General features: G+C 37.1%; 2 protein-coding genes across 3 annotated transcripts in view; both read left to right on the forward strand.

Moving 5' to 3' along the window:
* The first annotated feature begins 888 nt into the window (after nucleotides 1-888).
* The window catches only part of LOC134750115 (Fanconi anemia group J protein homolog), an 88,453-nt gene continuing 61,898 nt past the window's right edge, over nucleotides 889-27,443 (forward strand). The window contains exons 1-2 of one of the 2 annotated variants that reach the window (XM_063685213.1): nucleotides 889-1,473; nucleotides 2,778-2,889. In XM_063685213.1, the coding sequence (XP_063541283.1) occupies nucleotides 1,078-1,473; nucleotides 2,778-2,889 (508 nt within the window). In that variant the 5' untranslated portion in view covers nucleotides 889-1,077. The remainder of the gene's footprint in view (nucleotides 1,474-2,777; nucleotides 2,890-27,443) is intronic. The other variant, XM_063685214.1, reaches the window with a different exon arrangement.
* LOC134750151 (3-oxoacyl-[acyl-carrier-protein] reductase FabG-like) lies at nucleotides 23,233-24,072 on the forward strand. Its single transcript, XM_063685273.1, has one exon. The coding sequence runs from the start codon at nucleotides 23,300-23,302 to the stop codon at nucleotides 24,059-24,061; it is 762 nt and encodes a 253-aa protein (XP_063541343.1). The 5' UTR covers nucleotides 23,233-23,299; the 3' UTR covers nucleotides 24,062-24,072.

Genomic DNA, 27,443 nt, shown 5'->3' on the forward strand with positions numbered 1-27,443 from the left:
TATTAAATTAACCCTTTTAGACGAAAAGTTTTTCTTTTATGTACATATATGTAATTTAGACTGAAGATTTGAAGAAATGAGTACAGAATAAACTCAAATAATGGAGTTTTTTCTGTACTCATTTCTTCAAAACTTATATAAAAACTTATTTTAAAGTCAAAGCTGAAAAGGTGCTGGCAGGCAAGTAGCTGCTTACGTACCAAAAAATTGACTTCAAACGTCAATTAAATTCAGATTCAATACGATATGCCAATATTTTAAAACGGAACATTTTATCACAAAATAAGAAGTGAAAATATACTTACTTACATAAATTCAAAATGTGTTGGCTAGGCTGGGCAGCTATATTTTCGTTATTTTCCTATGTATATAATGGTCCACTAGTACCACCACCACCAAAATAAGTATGTATCACCATCACCAAAATAAATACATAATTGTACTATTTATAGAACATTTTTTATAAAAACATTAAAAACCCCTCGTTTATTATTTTTATGTCCAGTTTTAATAACTAAAAGGCTTATTTTCCACGTAGGTATATGTACGTAAAGTTATTCTTTATTTGGAGTTAATTTAAGATATATATGACATTTGATTTTTTATATGTATAACGTTATTATTTTTCTTGCAGGTTTTAAAAATAGGAAACAAGAACACCACGTACCAAGAATAAGATCAAATGCATGTCTTGAAGTAAAGAATCGTCATTTAGTGTAACTTTGTTGTAAATATTTTACTCATATTTTAACAATAAAATATTATTATAAATATATATTTGTTTACATTTTAAAATAAAAAAAGAAACTATGCAAATACGAAACGCATTGCCGTTCATTTTGACATTTACGCTCGAGCTGTCAGTGTCAAAGTCAAACTCGCATTGTCGTGTTTATCTGCCGATTGTTTTAGTGATAAAAACTACATAAAACTACATAATTAAATTGTGTTACAACGAAAAGCATCCTTTTTAAGTTCTTCGACAATATTTTTGTGACACCATAACTCTCTACTCTTACAATAAGTGTGCAATATTAGCCGGTTTTTGTGCCCTCTGCCCAAAAATTTTGCCGCGAAATGTCTTCCCCGGTTGCGATATCCGATGATGACGATAGTTTTGAAGCCCCAGTACCTTCCATGAGGATAACAAGGTCAGCTGCTGCGAGTAACAAGCCAGTCGTTGTGGAAGTATCAGATGAAGTCGATTCAGATAACACCATAGATTACAGTGACACAAACTTGACCTCAGACGATGATTCAGAACTTCCCGAGGTTACATTAACTTCAAAAAAGAACGCTCTGATCAAAAAGCTTTTCCCTAAAAGTTCTAAATCAGGAATGTCCTCTGCATCCAGCGCAAAAATGCCCGTGTATCTCAAACCCAAAGTACAAGGGTTTGAGAAGATAATTGGTGGTGTCACTGTTAATTTACCGGTGGAGCCTTATGGCTGTCAAATAGCGCTGATGTTCAAGGTAAATATTTGTATTAAAAAATATATGTTAGAAAAGGGGTTCCTTTGTTTGACATAATTATTGAAAGTCATAATGCAATTATTGTCATATTATCATTAGTCATAATTCTGAAACTGTTAACATTTCAGGATTTTATATAGATAGGTTAGGTTTGTTTTATGGCAATCCTGAAAAGTTAAGCGTTTCTGAGAAAAGCCACATTATGACTAATTATAATATGACAATCACTACATTATGACTTTCAATAATTATGTCAAACAATAGAGACCCGTTAGAAAAATGTATAAGGTGAATATGTAAATGTGTAAATAGGCCCAAAAGTAAATTGATAATAACTAGTATACATATGAAATAAAACTTAAACGAAAATACTATTTATGTGACAGAACCTTTCTATACCATAGCATGCCACATATGTTATAAAGAAAATAAACAGTCAATATTTATCAAATGTTTTATACCCATTTTACTCAAATAACTATATAGGGTGCATGAGAAGAATTTTCGTTCATATTATATTAAATACATTGTATGTAGTTATCATACCCCATTATCAGTGGTGAAATTCAAGGGTTGGCACTCACTCCTCCACCGTGCAGGTAAGATTCCGCAAGCTATTGAGTATAAGTATTCATGTGGGGTAAAGGTTTAAAACAACAACAAGAGCAAATAACAAAATTCTATCTTGCCAGCATGCAATGGAAAGAAGTATTTTAAATTTAAGAAGAATACAAAAAACAAGAAATATAGACATCCGCAAGAGAACAAAGATAACAGATGCCCTGCAGTTTAGTCTGAAACAAAAGTGGAGGTGGGCAGGTCATGTAGCAAGATATCAGGATCAAAGGTGGACAAATCTTGTAACAAAATGGCCAGGCCCAGCTGGAAAGAGAAGAGCGGGAAGGCAAAGAAAAAGATGGGCAGATGACATTGTACAGGCTGCGGGAAAAAAAATGGATAGATGTTGCCACCGACAAAGAGAGGTGGAGACAGATGGAGGAGGCTTATACCCTTGGGGACCACTAATGTGGGATAAAGCTAAATAATAATAATAAAAAAAAAAAGGTTTAAAACTATTCCGGCACAATGTGTATTTTATTTGCAAGCAAGCGTGCAATGCAAATGTAATGCAAACAATAACGAAATTTTAATTAAGACATTAAAATTTGTAATTAGAAAGTCAGTCAGTAGCAATAAAATAATAAAGATAATAAGAAGTAATCAGAAAAAAAACAATATAAGTAATTGTGCTTAGCATTCATACTTTACAAATAAGGTTGATTTATGAATATAATCCTCTGCAGGTGATAACGGCAATCAACAAAGGACAAAACTGCTTGTTGGAGAGCCCCACGGGCTCCGGGAAGACGCTGGCCCTGCTCTGTGCTGCCTTGGCCTGGCAGCTGCATATGAGAAGTAAGTGCGTTCTACAATTTTTTATATTAAAGGAGAATAATCTTTTGAGAAATAAAGATCTTTAAACCGAAAGGAGAATAATGGAAAATTTTACGCTTCCGGCAGGACTGGAACCCGCAACCTCTGCAAACCGTGCATTGCTCTTAACCACCATAGTTTTGTGGCACCATTTTGGACAACTGATACAGTTGTGTGCTTATCGTATTAATAACAGAAGATTAGGTTATCATGTGCAACGTGTAGGTACGAAATGCTAAAATAAAATCATGATGTGACTTAGTCATAGATAGGTATACTTAATACAGAAACTTTGTTCGGCTTTGTTGAAAATAGTGTGCGAGTAGATTTGTAAGAAAAACCTAATGAAAAGATTTATTTCGGATATCAAACTAATAACACAATTAATAATATTTTGTCATTAAAACTGTAGTTCCGAGTCCAAATCGGTTATACACTCGCCATCAGATATATCGGAGCGGCCAAGGTGCTCACAAATATCTGAACTCACCTCCATTGTCAAGGCGTTAGAGTGCGCGTTCAAATGTTTTTGAGCACCTCGGCCGCTCCGATATATCTGATGGCTACTGTACCACAAATCTACAGTGACGCTTGCGCTTAAAAATAATAGAAGTGTGCAAAAGGGAAGCCATCACACATGAACATTTTATGAGTGCGAAAGAGGTAGACTACAAATGAAAACACGTGACCACTTTTGAGCTTCGTAGAAGCCCCCCCCCCCCCACCCCTTCCCTCCCCTTTCCCACACACCCCTTCCCTCCCCTTTCCCACACACCCCTTCCCTTTTGCACACTTCTATTATTTTTAGCGTAAGCGTCACTGTAGATTTGTGATACAGTCGCCATCAGATATATCGGAGCGGCCGAGGTGCTCAAAAACATCTTAACGCGCACTCTAACGCCTTGACAATGGAGGTGTGTTCAGATATTTATATATCTTGGAATGTACTGCGTCATGCTATGTGTGTAGGTATGTGTTGCACTTTTAATATTTGTCAGGCAATCTTTTACATTAATAATTCGTAAGAATATAGTCCTATGAACTGAACGCATAACCGATGCATCTTATCCCGAACTAGTCACGCGAACGGTGACGTAATATATCGAGTTAGCGAACTTCACTGCGAATTTTACCGCTCAAGTGTACAAAGTTTTGGTGTAAGACATTTCGGCCCCGGGACGGGAACGGGAATATAGTCGTATGTGAGATATCGTAACAATCATCATCATTATCATGGAGCCTAGCCAAGATGACAATCGTACATCGACTGACTGTCCGTCTGTCTGTCACCAGGCTGTATCTCATGAACCGTGATAGCTAGACATTTGAAATTTTCACAGATGATGTATTTCTGTTGCCACTTGGCCGGTTTTTGTAAATTGCTGCGGCCTGAAACAGGCTTAAACACACAACAGGCGTCCAGTACAACAATGGGTTCAGGATGCTGTTGGGACTGCCTCGTTTTTGCAGCGCGTCAGGTATGTTCGCGGAGGCGCGTACGGACTGCTTCGGTGCGATAATACGCAAAAGAACTGCCTCCCTGATGCGTCGCGTGCGAGACAGTTCCAACAGCCTCGTGCGCCTAGTGTTAGAGTCGCCTGCTTGCGCCTTCTGGAAACATTGGGACAGTGTACATATGGGATCCAGAGGCTTAGTTTATAGGTTATTATAAGTTAGTATAGGTTTAACTAACATAGGCTTAAGGGAATGTACACTAACACTATGGACAATATGGACATTAGTCTGAAATAAAATATATTGATTGATTGATTGATTGATTGATTAAATATCACTAAACTGCAATATCTTCATTGCAAAATTCGCATTAAATAATTCACCCCCAAATTGCAGTTACAGTGTTATGCACACAAACATTGCATGCGGCAAATATATTCAGTATCGGCGAAGCGCAATTTTCGTGTTAGGCCGTTGGCGATGGCCGCGCGACAGTCTATGATTTATGGTATTGTGCCTGTGTACCGAAACGTTCGCCCCCGGTCCCGGCACGCGAACACTTGTCTTTGGACTAAAGAGCGTAGACATATTTATTTAGGGGTGAAACCGGTAACTTTTCAGGATTTTCCTCGGGTTATCCTATAGATAGGTTAGGTTAGGTTTGTTTTATGGCAATCCTGAAAAGTTACGCGTTTCTGAGAAAAACCAAAGTATGACTAATGATAATATGACAATCATTACATTATGACTCGAAACCCATTTATTTATTTATTTATTCAATCTATATTGCACAATAGAAAACACATTGTACAAAAGGCGAAATTAATGCCATGAGGCATTTTTAACCAGTCAACCTTTAAGCAAAGCAGATAAGTTATGCCTATGGTTAACTGGTTACTTAGTTATTGCTATGGTTGACTGTTAGAGAATGCCATGAGGCATTAAGTCCGCCTTTTGTACAATAAAGTTTAAAAGAAATAAATACGTTAATATTCAGCGTAAATTTTGGTTAATTTCCGTCGTAAAAAGAGGTAAATTTATAAACTGTAGACGCGTAGGTCTGATCCCTGCTATTGTGCGAAAGTAACTCTGTCTCTGTCTGTCTGTTACCTCTTCACGCTTAAACCCCTAAACCGATTTAAATGAAATTTGTTATGGAGATAGGAGGTAGAGGCCCGAGGAAGGACATAGGACAGTTTCTATCAATCATCATCATCATCATCCCACGGACGAAGTCGCGGGCAAATGCTTGTAATATTATAAATGCGAAAGTGACTATGAAATATTGTTAAAAAATACGTCTCAACGTGCACGCGCCGTGCAGAAATCTGTGCCGACAGCCGACACTACAACGAGATGCAGAGCAGGACAGACACATGTCTGCGTCACACGTGCCTGCACCGTAGCGTAGTAAAGTACGTAGCTACAGGATACAGGACGTTCCATACTTTACAAAATATGCTCTGCCCTGCGCTGCGCGGAACTGTGTCGCCTGCGCCTCAGCATACGCTTAGCCTCAACTTATTCCACGCAGATGAAGCTAGGGCAAAAGCTTGTATCTAAATATAATTTTTGATCGTCCATTTCCGTCGTAAAAAGAGGTAAATTTGAACTGTAGGCGCGAAGGTCTAATCACCTATATAGAAAATGACCACTCAACAGTATTTAAAATAAACAACAATTGCTGGATCGACAAATGTGTACCTGTATTTAATAATAATACCTAACATGAAATAATGTACAAAGAGGTTTAGAAAGTTCACCCCGGCTGATAATCGCTAGAAGGGCAAAAAGATAAACTTATATAGTGCTAATGCTAACACCTTCGTTTATACCTTACAATACAATAATGATGTAAAAACAAAACGAAACCATTAACATAGTTTTCCGCTATCTTAAAATTATGGTGCAGCGCACTATCATCAACAAAAAAAAAAAAATCTTTTCACCTTGGCAAATTAGCTTATTGCTATGTTAAAATATGTATCAAATTATCAATGCATAAATGCAATGGTACCATAAAGTAGGGTAATTACGTTGCACCCGCCAAATAGGGGATATTATATTACTGCAATGTTCTGCCACCAGAGTGCAGGTACTGTACCTTTAACAGGTTTTTGACAAGTTTTCAGAGATAATAAAATATGACATTGATGCATCAAGGCGGTTTGCTTACGGAGGACCTACCGGGAAACGCGAATACGAAAATTCGCTATCTGCCTCTTTATCGCTCGAATATGCAAGAGTGACAGAGATGTTAGATAAAGAAATTTTCTTATTTCACGATAGACCCTCAGATTATGGTAGTCCAGGCGCCCCTACGCAGTTTCGCGACTTTCGCGTAATATTCCCTATTGCGCGCTTTTTGCCGCCAAGCCAATGTGGCCGTTCTACCATAGAATAAAAAAGTAAAAGTAATGAAGTCTGACCATTTGCGTTTAAAATTCCATTCCTTTTGAGCACATACAGCTTATGAATGAATGAATGAATAATATTTATTTCAGATTAATAAAAATCCATATTCTTATTATTACACATATGTCAAAACGTTGGTTAGTAAACAGTTAAAAAAAATACAGTAGAAGTGGAACTAAAATTCAGCATATATCCGGTAGTATGTGCAGTCGGCAAAATTATTAGCCTAGCATCCCTGCATAGAAATCTAAAAGTTTTTAACCCACTAAATCATTATGTAACCAAAAGTGTAAGAATGCGATACATTGATAATCTAATCACGGAAATTTGACTTTAATTGCACTGAATGCGATCCTTTAGTAAACAAAAAGTTAGACGAAAAGAGACATCATTATCTCTTCTACGCCTGTCAGTTTTAAACGCCAAAAAATGGAAAGGATAGAAATTAAAGTTAGGTGCCTTTTTTAAGCCGGTGAGAAACGATGTCCACAAAGCATATGGATTTGACGGATGACGGCTACAATTTTTACTTCAGAACTGAAACATTTGTCAAAATGGATTGTATTATGAGCGTAATTTTGTGTAAAAAGGGGCCTTAGGTCAATGGGCGCTTTTGTTGAAAAACTTTGTATTAGTATTGAAGCATTGTTAATAATAGCGTAAGCGCCGACTGCTTAAAGATCCCTTTTTTAGACCACGTCACATATTTTCTTTTTAACTAACTGCATTGAATTTTGGTAACGATAATTTCGTCCAATTTTCTTCGTGTCAACTTGTTTGACAAGTCAATCGTGAACGAATTTTGACTGCTCGTTCCGAAGTTTGGCAAAGTTTGGGCGTTCTAATGCAACCTATAAAACATTATCTTGACATGAAAATAGGACAAAACAATGCTTGAAATGGCTAATGGAAACTATGTAAAAAGCGGTAGTCATCATGCCTCTAAGCTAAGTAGTTAAGCAATAATTATCAGATGTTAGATTTAAATTACATTTTACTGGGAAAATGGGGTTGAAAGTTTCTAAACTTTTCTTAATATGTACTTACATTAGGTATCTCGCTGTAATTTGGAGCGGCCGCCCAACTGAGAATGTACTTAGCTTTAGCTTACAGAACAACTATATATACGTACAGACTAGTTCACAAACATCTATACAAGCCTAAGGTTCCAAAAATATATTTATCTACTCCGATTACTCGTCTCTAAGCCACTGACAATAAGGTCGTGTAAACATATTTATGGAACGTTGACTTGTAGTAAAGATGTTTTCAACACACTTGCTCAAAACGACGTTTTTATTCCACCGATTTTTGGCTCATAATCCTAGATATTAAACACGCGTGCTCTTTCAGTGTATTATTCCACTCGTGCTTTTGCATTATATTATCCGACTGAGTTAAGAAGGTAACTGATTGCTAATAATATGCATGGAAAGGGAACCTTCTTTAATTGGTCGAAATGGCGGGCACCGGCGCGCCCGACCGCCTGCGCGGTGCGCGGCCCGGCCGGCCCGCTCGGCTCGCCGCCCGCGGCCGGGGCGAGGGGCGGCCGGCAGTATGACAGATGCAACACACAATGCTAACTGTTTTAACTATTAAAATTTGATTAATATGAGTTTCTTTTTTTTCTCCCAAGTGTGTTGGAAACGTCGTATGAAACGCGTGTGCATTGGTCATTACACACATCGGCTTTCTTATTGCGCGCTCGCTTACAGCTCGCGCGCACAATATCGCCTCGTGTGTAATGACCACCTTAGCACACTTGTATCATAATGTACTATTGCGAACTCAACCCTCGACCGTACTTATGTTATTCACAGTTTTGTATTCCTGATTATAAGTAACTTTACCACAGGTCCCATGGATGTACTGTTATGAATCTTAGCGGTGAGGAACCTGCATTTGTTCTTTAACTTATCTAAATTGAATTGAACATTTATTTGCACTCAAACGAGTTACACTATAGGTGTTTCCTAGAAAAAAATTCTCTAACTACCGACCGCATTTCACCACCTACGAAAAATGCCACCCGTGTCCCAAACCTCAAATTTTCACGCATTCCCAAAATTACCTCGCCCTGTCATCACTATCGTTCACATAAAAAAGCAATCTTAATCGGGAACGCATCAATTACCCCGAGGTTCCAACCCGCACGCGAGACGTGACACGTCGCCGCCCCTACATGTCTTTGAATTTCCTTTTCTCCCCTCGCTTTTTACCCCGTTTTTAGGGACTTCTCGTTCCGCGTAGATGGCAACCCTTTGCTAAATTGAATTTGAATTCGGAACAGCGCGGAAGACTCGTCTCGTTTCCGTTGGTGACAAATGATGGGAAACCATCATGGGATCATTATCTTTTATTTCTCTTTAATCAGGTATTTTTGCGAGGAGATGCATACTTGGCACCATTGCAAGCTCTTGGCTTTTTGCAAATTCTTAATTTTTTTAAGTTAGCTTTTTTTGTATATAAGGTAATACACATTCTTAAAGAACTCTCTGAGCTATCTTTAATCTGATCTGACGATAATGATGATGTTAAATGAATTAAGGGGCAGATGTCATCACGGATCCGAGACTGTCCCAGACGGCTTTCTCCACACAAATCGCTATACGTGTTCAACCTTAATGCCAATTAACTAGATTTGCATAAGTTTATTTGCTTACTATCGCCTGGCTAGGTTTACCATGCGTTTTGAGAAGGAGATGTCAATGTATTTTTTTTTGCAAACGAGCAATGTTTTTCAATCTTATGCCGTTAGGGTCACCAAGACTGAGGAGGAATGTTTTTTAATATTAATTTAATTTATTTATTTACAAGACAGCAATGGCCCATAATGGTTAGTAACAATTAAGATTAAAAACTTAAATGTCAGTGGAACAAATACAGAAAGTGACAAACAAAAACAGACAGCAATAAAAATAACTATATTATCACCTAGTAGCGGTATTATATTAATGCCAATTAACTTTCTGCATGAGTTTATTTGCGGTATTCGTGCTTAACTTAACAATCGCCCGGTTAGGTTTACCACACGTTGTGAGGAGGACTTGTCAGTGTTCAATTTTTTAAGACTGAAGAGGAATGTTTCTTTTTTGTGTTACAAAGTCTTCAAGGTCACCAGATCGCCATGCGATGACAGGTCAATGTTCTGATTTTTGTTCCGACTGACGAGAAATATTTCAGAATTTTTAATGCCAAATGACAATAAAATTAACTAGAACTGCATGAGTTTATTTGCGGTGTCGGTACTCACTTACGACCGCCTGCTTAGGGTCACCATGCGTATTGAGGGGCATATGTCGATTTCAAGATTTTTAAAGATTGTGTCAGGAATATTACCTACCTAATAAGTACCTTCTTGGCTCAGAGGCATAACAACTCACGACGTATTTAACGCTTCTTCACGTTCAAAACACATCATGCGTGTCTCTGAAGCGGAGTCTTTAAAGTAACCTCAAGCTTTTAATTAAATTAGCACAAGTCTCATAGCAGTCCTGGTGACATCGAGATGTCCTTTAAACCCAGCACCGCCCAGTACCGCCCGCGACGCGTTAATTCCAACTCTAACTTACCAAAACTCTTATATCAGCCAATCTAATCAATCGAAACTGAACCTTGCTGTGCTGGAAATACAATTTTATTTACAATGAAATGTTGCAGCTTGATACGAATTGAAAGATGCAAATTTGATTACAGAGTCGAAGTAGCGTTAATTTCAAGGGTTTCTACATAATTTTCGCAAGCGTGTATCTCTTTAAACAACCCGTTCGAATCTTATTCTTGATACGTTGTAATTAAGGATGAAATTTCATCGACCTCACAAGGTTTTATAGGAGATGTATGTTGCGTTAAGTTGTCGCATCGTAAACGTTATTTACGGTCGCGGGCGATTATTGCCGCTCTTCGAGGCATTTGCATACAAATTTATACACGAGCGACGGTTGCTTCCGATATTCAAAGAGATGAGGGACATGAGGGTGGTACAATTTAGTGAGGTGAGGTGCCTCTGAGGTTCGGTATTATAATAAGAGACGCATACGGCGACATCACAACGTCTTTTATTTAGCGAGTAAGCGGTCTCCGTCTCAGCTTGGGCATAAATACAACTTTCTTTAGGATTAATCTGCAAATATAGTTAGCTTAGCACTAGGTTTGCTGGCAAATATTGTATACTTAAGGGTAAAGAGTAATAGGGCCGGATTTGTCCGACCGACCCTTAATTTCATATAAAAAAACCGGCCAAGTGCGAGTCGGACTCGCGCACGAAGGGTTCCGTACCATTACGCAAAAAACGGCAAAAACATCACGTTTGTTGTATACGAGCCCCACTTCAATTTTTATTTTATTCTGTTTTTAGTATTTTTTGTTATAGCGGCAACAGAAATACATTATCTGTGTCATTAAATTTCAACTGTCTGCCTATCACGGTTCATGAGATACAGCCTGGAGACAGACGGACAGACAGACAGACAGAAAGCGCAGTCTTGGTAATAGGGTTCCGTTTTTACCCTTTGGGCACGGAACCCTAAAAATGGTCGCAGGTCGCATTACTCAACCGATTCTTGTGAAATTTTGCCAGCAGGCGCGAGAATTATATGAATTTTATTGTCGATAAATCGGGAACGTTATAAAATGGTGAAAGCGTGGAGGTTCGCGAAATGTACTGAGAAGCGGTCGTCCACTATCGTCTGAAGTATATGACAATATGGTATTCTACATTTTTTTTTATGAATGATTTTTAATAAAATGTAAGGAATCGAATGGTACCATTATTTTTTTCTACTTGGTTTTTTTTTTACTTTGAAGTCTTGTATTTATTTATTATTCCCATATATTTTTTAAGTTTCCAATTTATTGTGATAAATTGCTCTTTTTCTATCTATTTAACTAGATTTATTTATAAAATTCAACATGTGGAAACAACCCTATTATGACACCTATTTAAATAAAATAAAAAATACTGAAGAAATGAGAGGCAGCGGGTGGGTATTTGGGAACCAGAGAGAACATTTGGAACGCCTGTTTCCTGTCGAAAGCGCGTTGTTATTCAATGAGCTGTGTTAAACCGGGGCGAGTCCCGGGAGCTGGCCATTTACATGCGTTCCTTGCGGTGGTAATAGGCGAGTGTTTTTCGGCCACATGACATGGGACGATACTAAACATATATACATACAGACAACATCAATAGTAGCGAATGAAACAACGCTCTAAAAGAACCTGCCATCCTGGAATTATTTTTTAAATAGAGATATTATTATTTCTACAATTCGCGATCTAAAGGTATCTGTCACAGTCTAATAATTGTTCTACGTTTTACATACAGGGGCTTATATTTTTTTGTTAAACTATTTATTAGAGAATGTTAGATCCTCCTAAAAATGTAATTCTACTATGTAATAAGCTGCATTTTTGATACACAGATAAATCATTTTTCATTTTTCATTTTCATTTTAGATATTTTTGACGCGTAGTCTCATCCGTTACTTTTGATGTTGACTTTACAAAGATTGTGCGATCGACGAGAGGGTTCTGTTTCGAGAAAAAACGTGTTATTCAATGCTGCAGCGTAACGAGAAAGCGTACCAGTGAACTGGCGATTTACATGCACTCCTCGCGGTTATAGGCGGGCGTTTTTCTACCAAACGACATCGGACGATGCTAAACATATATACAACACGATACATAGACTATGCGATGGACAATAGGGCTCCGTTTAGGGAGAAAGCGTGTTGTTCAATTGCTCAGCGTTAAACAGAGACGAGTTCAAGTAAAGTGGCAAATTGGCAATTTACGACATAGGAAAGTGTACGACGCAACTCTACCTATATATTTTAAGAGAGTCGTGAATACCTTTGCGAGTCGCCTTTATGTTTTGGTACTTACGTCCTTCCAGAAAAAAAAAATACAAAATTTTTATCGAAACATATTGAGGTATACCTTCCAAATTCCATACAATCAGTAGCAACTGGAAAGTGGCTTAAAATATATTGTTTTTTTCGTTTACAAGATTGGAACTTAACAAAAGCTATGGACAGGGGTCGTAACCGGTATTTACAATTTTTGGAATATCTTTCTTAAATACTTTACATTTTTCTATTATTCGAAGGCATTCTATAGTTTTTATACCAGTCAACCTTAGGGCAAAATAGAGAGATTGTGGGCGGTGTTACTATTACTACTACTAACAAAATATAAGAATGATGTTCGTAGCGTCAACTAAGTAAAACAAAAGCTTCCTGATGTACCTACTGCACACCTACTTTAATACGAGTCAGGGGTTACAAAATATTTCCCTTAATATTTTGCATCATCTTACAGGTCTATGTGGACACAAAATACTTTCTTTACTGTATTTCTATAAGTCGCACTCGGTTTTTATATTCCATACCTACGTGGTAGGTAGTGCTTTTTGTAAATACAGTGTAAACCTCATATAATGTCACTCGATATAACGATTCACTCCATATAACGTCGACATCTGTTAGCTGTAGTTGCTATATTAATTTCTTTATATACGAGTATAACGAAAACTCTCTATACCGTCAAAAAACGTCTGGTCCTTGAAGTGTCGCTATACTGAGTTTACACTAAGCATTTTACTGTAATGTAGATAATTCTAAAATAAAAAGCGTTGCACCGTTGTCGATCGCACGTCGATTATCGCAAGTCGGAAGTCAGCGCCGTGACAAAAAGGGGTAGGCAAATTTTGAATATTAAACAGCCATTCACAAAAAAAAATACGATTACGAGTCGATTCCATCTTTCGGTAGTTTACTTTTACATTATCGTAAATTTTCCGTTCCGGTTTCTCGATTCAATTTTATCGATAACTGTTCGAAAACATTATCTCTGAACTTTTGATTTTAATCTTCGCTTTATAATCTACCTACATGCTCTACGTAGTTTAGGGTTGTGTTGTTCTCGAGAAAGTTTAAGAATATTTCCTATTGAAAGCGAAGAACGTTCTCGAGAACGGCACAACTCTACCTATACATAGTAGATTCTGCTTATTTTTTATTCAATCATGCAGCTATATACATTGTAAATCGATTTGCCTTTCAGTCATTGAAGGTTAGTTAGGTTCAGTTATTTCAGTTATTAACTGGCGTGCATGAAACAGAATTGAAGTATAATAACGATAAATTCAATGTGACACCGTCTTACAACCATAATCGCGTGTGCAAGATCCAAATACTGATTCTATAAAGTGAAACTGAGCAGTTAAATTCGTTTTAAAGCTATTGGTTGCGTCGTAAATAAGTTTTGGTGTCGCGTGATCAACTTTCCGTTAAGTTTTCTGCCTTGGATTGACTGTTTTTTTGTTTTTAAACTATCAATACTCTATCCTGTTTGTGTCGATGTCTCCTTACCACCCAGGAGATTTGTTACGATTTGAATTTGTCGCCGAACTTTTTATTTATTTTGAGGCGGGATCTCGCCAGAGTGCATATTCAGTACAAAAATGCTTGTGCCGCACAGTGCCGCACCCTGCTGGAATCTCAGCTCAGCTCTCTGCGTTTACTCAGACATATTGCAATTCTTTATTTCCAGCCAGTGTATACGTACGTTCATTTTTAGGGTTCCGTACCCAAAAGGTAAAAACGGGACCCTATTACTAAGACTCCGCTGTCCGTCTGTCTGTCACCAGGCTGTATCTCATGAACCGTGATACAAATACTAAAAAGTACGGAACCCTCGGTGCGCGAGTCCGACTCGCACTTGGCCGGTTTTTTAATTCATACATCGCCATGTTACCGCCATAGATAAAATACGGAAGTCCTTTTTTTTAACTAATAGATAGCAACATTTATAGCGCCGATCGTGCGCGGCAGCGCTTACGTTATAATCGTCCGCCATGATCCTATTTGTCTTTTTTAAACGGTTTTTTTTCTACAATCATATTTGGAATGGTAATTTTACAGTTTTGAGCACGTCAATGTATTAATGTGATGGGCTTTTAGACAGTTCGTGACTCGATTCAGATAGCTGTTTTACTAAAGAATTAGTATTGTCTTTTGGTTTTTTGTTGTCGTTTTTATTTTAAATTGGCTGCGGGGTGGTCGTTAATGCAAATTTGGTGGGGTATGGGAAGAATATTACTGATTGGTGATTTATAAGTTAATCCTGTTTATTTCCGTTTGTTTTGTATTGTAATAAAAGATTATTAGTTTTGGAGACAAGAATAATCGCGCGTGAACTAGGAAAAACCGGACAAATGCGAGTCTGACTCGCCCACCGAGGGTTCCGTACTTTTTAGTATTTGTTGTTGTTGTACAGAAATACATCATCTATGAAAATTTCAACTGTCTAGCTATCACGGTTCATGAGATACAAGCCTGGCGACAGGCAGACGGACAGTGGAAAACCCTAACCCTACAAATGAACACGAATTGTAAGGTGTATTAGGGTAACTTCGAAATCTGGAAAATAACAAATATCTACTAAACAAGAGGCTTAGTAGATAGCAAATTTAAGCGTTGGTAAGCGTTGCAGTGGCGTGTTGCCAATGTTGCCAAAGTATGAAGTGATTCTGGTTAAGTAGATATTAGTGATTTTCATAATTACCCCTTTTTCGAAATTACCTCAATGCATCTTGCCTAAACTGCAGATGAGTTTATGTCTTTTTTTCGTCAGAAGTTAATACCTACTGAATTTCGAATTTTGTTTTAATTACCTACATTATTTAGAAATTTAGTTTTACACACATAATTGACCTAAATAAAATAAAATCATCTGTAACTTGAGGAAAAATATTAGTATATTTTTCAATGTATAAAATTTCGTCTCTTATAATCATTGTCTGAGCTTTAGCGTTCTTGTCATTATTAATAAGATTGTTGTGTATTGTTGTTGTTTGTTGGATTGTTGTTATTATTGATAAGTTTCGCTATTAGTTTCGTTATTATTAGTATAGTTTAGAGTAAGAGTAATTTGTTATTGTGATGTATAATTGTATATTTGATTTAATTTTATGTAATTTAGTATAATTTATTAAATTATTTAAATATGATATTAATAAATTTTTAAATATTTATACCTTTAAATTTCAACTAAGTAACCAAAGCTTTTAGTAATGTGCATACGAGCGCCATCTGTGGTTCAGTAGCGGAACTAAAGTAATATACCTTGTTAAACGCTATCAAAAAATAGTTATTGTGTAAAATATGTCTCACAAAAGTTTATTTTCGAGTTATTGCATATTTTACGGTGTGTATACAGCGATAGACCAAATTGTTGGTATTTTAGTTTTTTGTCTGTTGTGCCTATGAACCTATAATAATATTGCCATACTATTATTATAGGTTCATATTATTATATTATTATTTATTTTAGAAACACTTATGATGGGGCACACAAAGTCACAAAAAGCCGCACACAAATACAATCGAAGTTACGTTCTCCTTTTAAAACAATATACTTAAATCAATAGAGCCATCTATTGAGTAGGGTCATTACGCTAGTTTTCTTCCACTTGACGGAACATAAACCTAGATTGCTGCACAAATTTGGACTTATTGCAATCCTCAATGTCTAAACAATTATATGTAACTTGAATGTTTATGAAAAATTTAATGATATTTCAGAATGTCGTTTTAATGTGTGATGTGTGTGTGTGTGATGTGCATTGTATGGCGGCGGCTAGGTTCGTGACTTCGTGAAGGTGCGGCCTTCTGTGATGGAAAGCCACATTTGAGTTAACCGATCCCATAAGTTACGTTGTAATAACAAACCCAGATCAAAAATTAAAGGTTTCCCCACACCTATCGACGCGGAATCGGCGATATCCGATAGAAACAAGTGCGAATCGGACTCGCGTACGAAGGGTTCCGTACCGTTACGCAAAAAACGGCAAAAAAATCACGTTTGTTGTATGGGAGCCCCACTTATATTTATTTTATTCTGTTTTAGTATTTGTTGTTATAGCGGCTACAGAAATATATCATGTGTGAAAATTTCAACTGTCTAGCTATCACGGTTCATGAGATACAGCCTAGTCGGTCGGCCCGGACGGACAGCGAGTCTTGGTAATAGTGTTCCGTTTTTACCCTTTGGGTACGGAACCCTAAAAAGCTTTATGTCTACGCAAAGGCGTCGTCGCGTCGTTAGGCGTCGGCCGAGCCGAGCGACGGATTTTTCGCACTTATTGCGTAGACATTAAGCTTTTATCTATCGCCCTTTTGCCGATTCCACGTCGACAGGTGTGGGGAGACCCTAAATCAAGACTAACGAAAGTCAATATATTTTCTCTCTTTCATTCGTTTTTATTTGTTTGCGTTTAGCCCTATGCTGGTCAGATTATTGAGGATAATACGGTAATATCCCTGGAATATTTTTTCACGTGTAAATAAGTTATAAAGGTCGTTTAAGGGTCTCCGGCAAGCTCGGTTCTCCATACAAACGTACATCCGCTCTCATTTTAAAGCGACTAGCTAGATTGCTCTGAAACTTTGTAGTTACAATAGGATAAGGTATATCTATGTCTGTAATTAGTTTATGTAGCTTCAGATACCATAGTTAAAAAAATAAAGCGAATTAAAGTTTTTCATACAAAACTACAACACACATACAGTACAGATATTGTGTACATGATGTATATTTTAAATGTATTTATTACCATGTGTTGATGAATAAACTATTATCTATCTATCCATCTATCTTGTTTTTACTCTATTTCATATGTTTTATAAACTGGAGCTATATGCAATTTAATGGTCATGGGTAGCTGATTTTGTAAAATTTAAACTTATTTATTTATTTTAATTAATTTAATGTACTTGTTATTAATTTTTTACAAATATTAACAATAGATTTCAAGTAATTATAAAAAAAAATATCTTTATTTCAGAATTAATTACCTAACCAATAGATCATAGAAATCTGAATAAAGAAATTATATCATTATTATTACATAAACGAATAACAGACCTAGATATACCTCATGTCATTGTAATTACAATCCAACACGTAGTTTTAAAATGAGAGCGGAACTACGTTTGTATGAAAAGGTGCAATTCGGCCGAGCTTGCCGGGGACTCTTAAATACTGGCGTTGTTCAGTTACATCGTATATCCTTCGCTTATAAAACATAATATATTCAAATGAATCAAGACTCGCCAGTACAGAGCCGCCGAATTCATCTTTTCATACAATTGAAGTTAAAGCCTGACCAGTAATATATGATCATTGTCAAGAGGGCGCTGTTCATTCTCATGTATAGGGTGACAGTTCAGTATAGTATGAAAAAATTAGTTCCAGTGAAATTCCGCAACATGGCGCGTGATCATATATTCCTGGTCAGGGCTATAACCCTATTATTATTTATTTTTTATTATTTATTTTATTATTTGTACCATGTAATTTTTAATGTGTATATTTGTACAATAAAGAGTTTACTACTACTACTACTACTATAACCTGGAAAATCGAAGTTCGCAAATTGCGGGCATCTTTCTCTGTCACCCTAATTACGCGTTCATTGGAGTAAAAGAGAAAGATCTTCGCAATTTGCGAATTTCGGTTTTCGCGGTAGCCCCCCAGGCTTTACGCTTAATGTTATAACGACATGCTGAAATAACATGAAACTTGGCATGAACATTGAAGTAACATATATCTATGCCTGAAATTAGTTTTCGGTGCTAGAAATCGCAACACAAATGAAATATAAGTAGCGATTATAATTTTTGTATGTAAAATTATAAAGGTTTAATGAGGCAAAAAAAAATTACATCAAAACAAATTGACTGTGGTCCTCAAACTAGGCCAAGCCTGTATTTTGGGAACCATAGAGTTCGTAAGTATTTAAATTTATGTTACACTTATGTCTTATATTATGTCTATAGTTTATATGGGTTTATACTTAAGGAAATTGTAATACTAAATACTTACATTTTTAAAATTACTAAATCTTTTAATAGCTCTATTTTCTTTGTATTACATTTTCTAATTTTAGGCATAGATATATGTCACTTCAATGTTCAGGCCAAGTTTCATGTTATTTTAGCATGTCATTATAAAATGAGTGTAACTACGTTTGTATGGCGGCGGCTCTGTACTGACAAAACAAAAGACAGTACACCAGTGAAAAACATAAATGTAAACCCACGCCATCTATTACTTGAACATTGAACCACTTACTGCAGTTAGTGCACACCATTCTGCCATTGAGTTTCGCGCCATCTAACGGAGGGTGCGTGAACTACTAGGCGATATAAGGACTGCAAGTAATCAAATGAAAAGGGGAGAATAGAAAGTAGAAACGCACGACTGCGAGGCGTTCAACAGACAACCGTGGGGTTTGTTCGGAAACTAATGCAATACCATTGCAATTGTAATTATATATCATTGCGACAAGCGACATGCCATCCTACTTTACACCTCTCTACTTAAACTGTTCTAATTTATATGGCAGTGCTAATATTTTTTCACATCACCTATTCGAAAAGGGAACTTTTCTTCCCTGCTAGGAGGGATCAAAGTGGCACTTTTCTGTTCAAGGACATTTTGTTGCCAGTATGAAATATTGACACAAAGGCATATGAAATTAGTATGCATATAATCGATTACAATTTCTTTATAATCGATTACGTGCATACAATTTTTCTGACTTGAATAATATTTTGTTATAATTGTAAACAATAAATGTAATTAGCGTATTTTAAATTAATTAATAGCATATTTAAATTAAGTAAATTAATTAATTAGCGTAATATTTACAAAGAAACGTAAAAAACATTAGTTTAATAATTTAATTTTTATTTTGACATTTTAGGTCTCCTTAAACGCAGCCATACTTGTCTATGCAATTTAAAAAGTTTATATTTAAAAAGTTTGGTACAAATATTTCACAAAGCATAATTATGCGGTTCTGGATTGTGTATAAATTTGTAAATACTTAGTTTAAATCAATAACTTTATAATAATAAATATAAGTGATATCATTATTTAGTCTTCGAAGTGGTCTTCCGAAGATTTGGTTCAAAGGGGTAAGAGCTAATTTGTTACCAGAAAAATCTACAAAAATAATGTACTTAATTTTCATTGTATCATTTTATGTGTTTGCTGATGTCTTTAAAAATATATTAGGTTCATAATTATGAGCTGTAGGTACTTTTAAATTGTTAGTACAGTCAAGTCTGAAAATATCGATACGGACAAAGTGCCAGAAGTATGTACCTATACTAAGGTCGTGTATACATATTTTTTGCACTTTGTCCGTATCGATCTTTGCTTAAAATAATAATGTTTTGAAACCTAATATATGTATGTAATTTCCTCATAGGTGATGTGAAAAGCAGTATGTGTCACATGGTAGCAAAATTATTTTCACCTTGGGCGTTAACACTTGAATCCCTCACTACGCTTAGGATTCTATGGTAGAATCCCTCGCTACGCTCAGGATTCTATTATAGAATCCTTCGCTTCGTTTAGGATTCAATTGTACGCCCTCGCCGTAAATATGTCATTTTGCTCCCTTGTGACACAATCTACTATTGTGTATCACAGTTGTCGGCTTTCAATGAATCCAAAAAATGTTAATGTTATTACTTAGTGAATTAGTAACACTTCCTTCTTTTCGTATACTAAAAAAGTGGGTCCTAACTGTAACTAATAATGACTACATTATGACTTTGTCAGTGTCAACACTAATGCCCAATTCGAACTTTAAGATACGTCAAATATTAGGTCTAGATACGATATATGGATCTGATATGTCAGTGTCAAAAGTGACGTTTCTTTCGGGCCGAATAACATCTACGATAAAGACATTGATTTAATTACAACAGGCTCCTATGAAGTAGACCTATAGTAAACAGTTAAACACTAATTTCAAGATTTTCAAGATGACAGCGCTTACGCTCCGTAGCGAACGAAACGCAGCTGTCACTGTCGCAACTAATATGGAAGTGATAGAGAGACACAAAGCGTTTCGTTGTCAAGCGATTGTCACCTTGGCTAGGTCGGCTGATATCATTCAGTTATCGTGCATTTCGCTCGTACTTGTATTGGCGCGGGAGAGACGCACGATAACTAAATAACATAATTCAAATATCATTCAGATGGCAGTGTACGTCCGAATTGTCCTGAAAGTCCTATTGGAATAGAGCAGTGCCATTCAAAATTATTCTCCCCGTGTTGACGAGCGAGACTCTAACAGACATAAAAATAACTATTGATTACTTTAACATCTTTTTCTCAAAAATGGACGACAAAGTCGACGTTGCCGGTTAAAAAGTAGGTCGCGAAGTACGTAGTTTATGGTCAGTCAAAAAATTAAAAAGTTAAAAACATTGCAGTCTCGATTTCGAGACTGCAATGTTGCATACAAATTCCATTATTTGTCGAGTTCCAAACTTTTTAAAAGTTGAAGTGACCATATCAAATGAAGGCATAGGTCCATTAAACAGCCAAACAAATGATCAGTACTTATTATTATAATGTTGGTACCGCGACTATTTAGGTGTCTCAAATAGGTTGGCGTATTTTCAGCAGAAAAATACACTTCCATTTTTAATTAAAAAAATAAAACGGCGGCAAAGCAAATCCTTTTACTTTTTTCTGTGAAAATATATACATAAGAATGTTGCTTCTGTAAAATATTTCTATTATATTTGCATTCATTGCGCCATTTTTGAGAAAAGCACTATATATGACTCGGCTGGAAGGCTACTTGCTGGCTTCGGATTCAATTAAACGGACTCCCAAGGTCGTCCGTTTAAAACGAATCCTCAGCCAGCAAGTAGCTACTTCCGAACCTCGACAATAATGTACTATTAATTTGCGTATACCCGTGTTCTACAATGATCTCGTTCAACTGTTACTCTGTTATACCTACCATAACAAAAAATACATTCTCTTAACAAAAAATACATTCTCTTAACAAAGCGTAAGCAGGATTTTAACTTCACGGTTCTCAAGGGGTAGTAATTTCAATTACACATTTTCTAGCACCATCAAGTACCCATGTCATTGTCAGCCATTGCAAAGGATTATTTATTTATAAATCCCAAGGCACTCTGTCATTGTGGATGTGACGTGCATCACAACATGTGACAACGCCCCAAACGTATTTGTGTTCCTAAATAAATAATATCCACCCATTTTACATGAGCTTCAAAGGCATGTGAGGTTGACACTAAGCGTTCGTGTGACATTCCCCTTTTGTCCCTTTTACAATATCTTAATTCACACCCCTGGCTATTTTCACCCACCAATTCAGTTTAAACCTTATCACAATAAACTTAGAATTCAAAATAGCTCGTTTCGAAATTCAAAAGGTTCGTTTTCATATGCTAATTTGCGTAACGCTGGTATATAAAAGTCGACTTTATTACCCTGTTTTTGAGTTTATTGTTGCATCAACCAGGTTTTCTATTTATTAAACGTGTGCGTAGTTAAAAGCAGTGTTAGGCTCAGGGTTGTCGGATGCTTTGTAATTAATAAGCACATAGGGTAGCGCCATTGATACGCCAGATTGCCGAATTCACAAAGGATTTAGAGGGGCACTTAGAATTGCTGTGCGATCCGACGAGTTTGTGATAAGTTTTATTTTTGTGTAATGCTAATTACGGGCTTTGGCGGTCGGTAATTATGTAGATTGAATGCTAGAATGCTAAGGCAGAACATACAACATTTTTCTGTTGAAATTTTAACTAATAATTACGAGAAGCAGCGATTAAGACTACTGTTTCTTGCCATTGCTTTGAAAGGCGCATTAAAGGCTACGTCATGGAAGATACAAACATCTAAAATCGGGATTTTTCTCACTGACTGACTTAAATATTGACTGACTCACCTAACATCAAAAACTTAGTCTACTTCCAGATGACCCAGCAAGTTGTAATTTGGCATCCAGCTGCACAATTGTGTGGTTACGAAATTAAGATGGCGATTTTTGATTATTTTTCAAAAAACAGTTTTTATTTACACACTAAGTGTCTAACGAATTCGTACTCGTAATAGCAAAAATAAATTTTAGTTTCAAATCAACTATGTACAAAAAGTAATGATATTCCATCAAAAACATAAATGTGAAATGAGAGCCAAGTTATTAAAGAATATGCGTCGTTATTGACTTCGCCGGCAAAAGAATTTTGAGTTACTCAGGTGTCAATAGTGGCTCCAAATGGTTCGTGTGCTAATTTTGTGTCTAGAACTAGATAGTAAAGAAGGAATGAAAAGGAATGTTAGGCAGACCTGATTTGGCTAGCAAATATCACCGGCCATTTTAGACAATAAATATAGCTTATTTATTATGTATGATCTAACCTGTATCCACGTCCACGGACAATAAATAAATAAATAAATCACATAATTTTGCTTTGTTGTCTATTTATTATATCAGTGTGTGTCTTTTTGCGTCTACTCGCCAACGTGCTATTAATGAGGCCACTTATGTGATTGTTAAAGCAATTGAGTGCAATTATGTCATTTTATACAATGATTCGCAGGACAGCACGGTAGTATATAGCGATGTCGCAGTTTTAGCAGTGTTTTACTGAGATACAGGCGCGCATCAGGAAGCATGAGTTTTGCTAACAAAGTGGTTATAGTGACGGGAGCGAGCTCGGGCATCGGCGCGGCGACGGCGCTGATGTTCGCCAAGGAGGGCGCCGACGTGGCGCTCGTGGCGCGCACGCAGGCAAAACTTGTCGCAGTCGCCAAAAACATCGAAGCGTTCGGCAAGAAACCCCTGGTAATACAAGCCGATCTCTCCAAGGAAGCTGACACCGCCACCGTCGTCCCTAAAACTGTAAAACATTTCGGAAAACTGGATGTGCTTGTTAACAACGCCGGAATGGCTTCACAGGGATGCTTACTAGATGGCAAGGCGTTACAAGCATACGACGATGTGATGAAGACCAATGTAAGAGCTGTGATCCAACTTACCAGCCTAGCAGCGCCTTATCTGATCCAGACTAAGGGGAATGTGGTCAACATATCCAGTGTAGCAGAACTGACGGCCAGCAAGATACCTACGCTTATGTTTTATGCCGTGTCAAAGGCGGCATTGGGGCACTTCACGCGTTGCGCGGCTTTGGAATTGGCGCCTTCAGGCGTCAGGGTAAATTCTGTGAACCCTGGGCCGGTGGAGAACGAATTTATAACCAACAACAAGCTCGGCAACGCCGATGACTTAAAGGGAAGCCTGGCAGGCTATACTGCATTAGGGTATATAGCTAAAGATGATGAGATTGGACGCGTTATTTTATTCTTAGCGAGCGATAAGGCGAGGAGTATTACTGGTTCAGCCTACGTAATTGATAATGGATACCTTTTAAAATGAATGTTTTTACAAAGGACTAGAATATTTTGTTTCTGTGCAATTTATTCTTGACATACCTACTTAAAGTCAAAATCAGCAAATTTTTAACTAATTGAAACAGTTGATACAACTAGCAAATACATAACTTGTTTTATTTATGATTATTACCTTCTTTTCCTAAAAAACTATAATAATAATAGCCCGCAGGGCAGCTTGTGGCGAGCTGTTGGGCCTGTTGGGGAGTGACGACCCCACGGACCTGAGTGCTCCAGAGAGTCGGTCAGGGTCTCCATCTCCGGCGTGTCTTTGTCGGTTGGAGTGGACCCGCAGGAATCTCAGCTGTGGCTTGCCTTCAGAGGGGAGTCGTAATAGCTGTATGCTCCAGGGATGGAAGTGTTAAAGGGCATAACGCCGCGAGTAACTTCGGAGAAAGCGCAGGACACATAAATGACCGGGCTTGAAAACCCGACGGAGAACATCCGGACATACGAAAGCATTTTTGCCCAAGCTGAAATGGAGACCTTCGCTAACGCTCGGTCAGCTAAGAAGGCAACGCAATACCTTCTCAATAATGATACCACTACATTTCGTTGGTACAAAATAATACAAATATACTAAAAACTTGAAGCCCTATATTATGTTTCGACAAAACATTATTTCCTAAACCTTTCACAACTGTACAAAAATCACTAATCACATTAACCCAATCATCACTAACAATTTCTAAAGCACGCTCAAAGAGTTGTCCAATACCTATAGAACTTTAAAATAACACAATGCCTCCAAAAATCCAGCAAATCGCTGACAAAGGAGCTCGAATAGTTTTTTGAGATGTAATAAAGTTTAATCCGAAAATCCCCTGGGGCAAGTGGGGGCTGGCGGCCAATTTATTTGTGGGTAAGACAGGCAGGGATGGTTTTTCGAGGACACGCCGCGTGGAAAAGTTGTGGAGTCGCTGTTGGCTGATTCCTTTTTTGAATTTTAACATTTGTAAGTGAGAAAATGAGGCACGCATTTATAAATCGGTAAAAAGTGGATAAAATTCGTCTAAGATAATTGCACCGATTAGAATTGAAAAAATAAGTTCAGCAAGCGTCATTATAAACCCCATATTTTATTAGAAATTAGACATTAATGATGACATTGCCACATTTTATCGTTGCAAATTCTAGAATGCGTTAATACTGTTGAAAATGTTTATTTTACGGGCAACTCAAAAATACTATTTAAATTCTTTTACATGCTTAAAAAGAGAAAAATCGCTTGGTATGTTATACTTACTCTTTTTGTGGTTGGAAGTGATTCTAGTTTTTTAAGCAGGCAGATTTTGCCGACGTTTAAAGTTTCCACATTTCGATGTACATATTGCAATTCCATATTTCGTGATTCATTTTAAGCATCACGAATTCCGTCTAGTAAACGTATTTCCTTTTATAATTACTCATTGCACGTAAAATCGTAAATGTGCGTACTCTTCGTAAACTAAAATAAATGTAAATTATCCCAAAATATTGGTACAGTGTATGATTTGAAGTTTCAAGGTTTTTCCACAATTTTGAACTAAACGACATTCGAGCATATCGTAACAATTTTGGTCGTGATCTTCCAAATAAGTTCCGTGTGCATCTTCGCTTTTTATGATGGCGACTCTAAATAGGTAAACATTATGGATTGAGCCCTATTAACGCTGGCTAGGCCCAACTTTTAAACGCTCTATTGCACAATTAAGTTCGACGGTAGAGTGGGTCAGCCACGTTGAAAATGTAAACAAGCGTAGGCCGTAGGTCTCTCTTTTCGTAACTGTCCTTTTTTGTCATTCGTTTTAAGGGCTTATATTTCAAAAATGTTGGCTCTAAAATGATATAGTAACAAATCTAAAACACCGACTCTATACCCGCCTCTAGTCTCCAAACCTTAACAAGATAAGAAACTCAAGTTTGCGCAAAACGCAACAAAACTCTCGTCTTCCTGTTCCATTTTAACAATGCTAATGACAATGGCGTACCGTGTCATTCAATGCTTTTGTCGACTCGGCCATCCTGACAAAAAACACGTCATATTGGCACAAGTTCTAGTGTTACATCTTTTGTGTCAATGATTGGCACTTTAATCGCGACACGGATGGTTTACACTTCTTTTCGCTCTTATTACGGGTAAATAAAGGTTAATTTAGGAGTATCGTAATTTTGCAAAGGTAAAGATTGTCGTGAAAGATTGTATTTTGACATTTTCATCCTATTTTGCTGGATTGTTGGCCGGGGGCTAATCGTTTGTCGTCACGACAATGATATGGGTTGTCGCATGGTTTTGATGTGAAATCGACCGCCGGTAATGTACCGTTCGCATTATGTTATCTCATTTTAAATTGCTTTTCTACTTCTTGTTGTGCAAAAAATAGACATGGTACCTCTGTAAGTATCTAATGATTTTAATTTAGGTAGTTGTGTCTGTTGGCACAGGTATTTATAATAAATAAATGTAGGTACATGGGACTAAGATGGGATCGTTATTTTTATTTTTTATATGAACCTGCAGTTTTGTATATATATGGTACTAGCGAACATGGATATGGATGAATGCAAAAAGCGCTGGTGGCCTAGCGAGCGATAAGAGCTTGCGACTTTCAATCCGGGGGTCGCGGGTTCAAACCCCGGTTCGTACAGACGACATATTAAATCACATTTACAAACGGGTCTATCGCGAATTTATTTTGTTACCTTTATTTACCGACGTTTCGACACAGGTTTCACTGGTCGTGGTCGCGGCTAACTGACGTCCCAGCAACATGTCAAAACAGAGATTTGTGTGACTACCCCACGAAAAGTGCATTTAAAGTTTGAGGTAGACATCACATTTTCAAACTACCCACTACACATAAATGTTAATTATTGTCATTAGTCCGACACGCAACACTCACAACATCCGCGCACACATCCGAAGATACCGATCCGATGAGTTTTTCAGAACTTATATACCTACTTACGAAATATCATTTCGATATTTACCAGTTGCTTTTCGGTGAAGGAAAACATCGTGAGGAAACCGGACTAATCCTAATAAGGCCTAGTTTCCCCACTGTGTTGGAAGTTCAGATGGCAGTCGCTTTTGTACAAACTAGTACCTACGTCAATTCTTGGAATTACTTGTCTAGCGGACCCCAGGCTCCCATGAGCCGTGGCAAAATGCCTGGATAACGCGAGGAAGAAGAAGAAGACAAACATGTACGCAAAATTTTAACCCATTCATACTTCATACTTCTTCATTATATTCATACTTGTCAAAGTATGAAATTATTTTGAAAGTAGGCAAGCTTAAGAATCAAGCTGACTTACACAGCGTCTTACGTAAGCGAACAACTCGCGAACGCGAAGCGAAGCGGCCCCGCGCTACGCGACGGGCCCAC

This window comes from Cydia strobilella, chromosome 19 (genome assembly GCF_947568885.1).
Source record: "Cydia strobilella chromosome 19, ilCydStro3.1, whole genome shotgun sequence".
Classification (NCBI taxonomy): domain Eukaryota; kingdom Metazoa; phylum Arthropoda; class Insecta; order Lepidoptera; family Tortricidae; genus Cydia; species Cydia strobilella.

Bases quoted from the DNA above. Each gene is read 5' to 3' on its own strand.
- LOC134750151 (XM_063685273.1), top strand. From the start codon at position 23,300: ATGAGTTTTGCTAACAAAGTGGTTATAGTGACGGGAGCGAGCTCGGGC.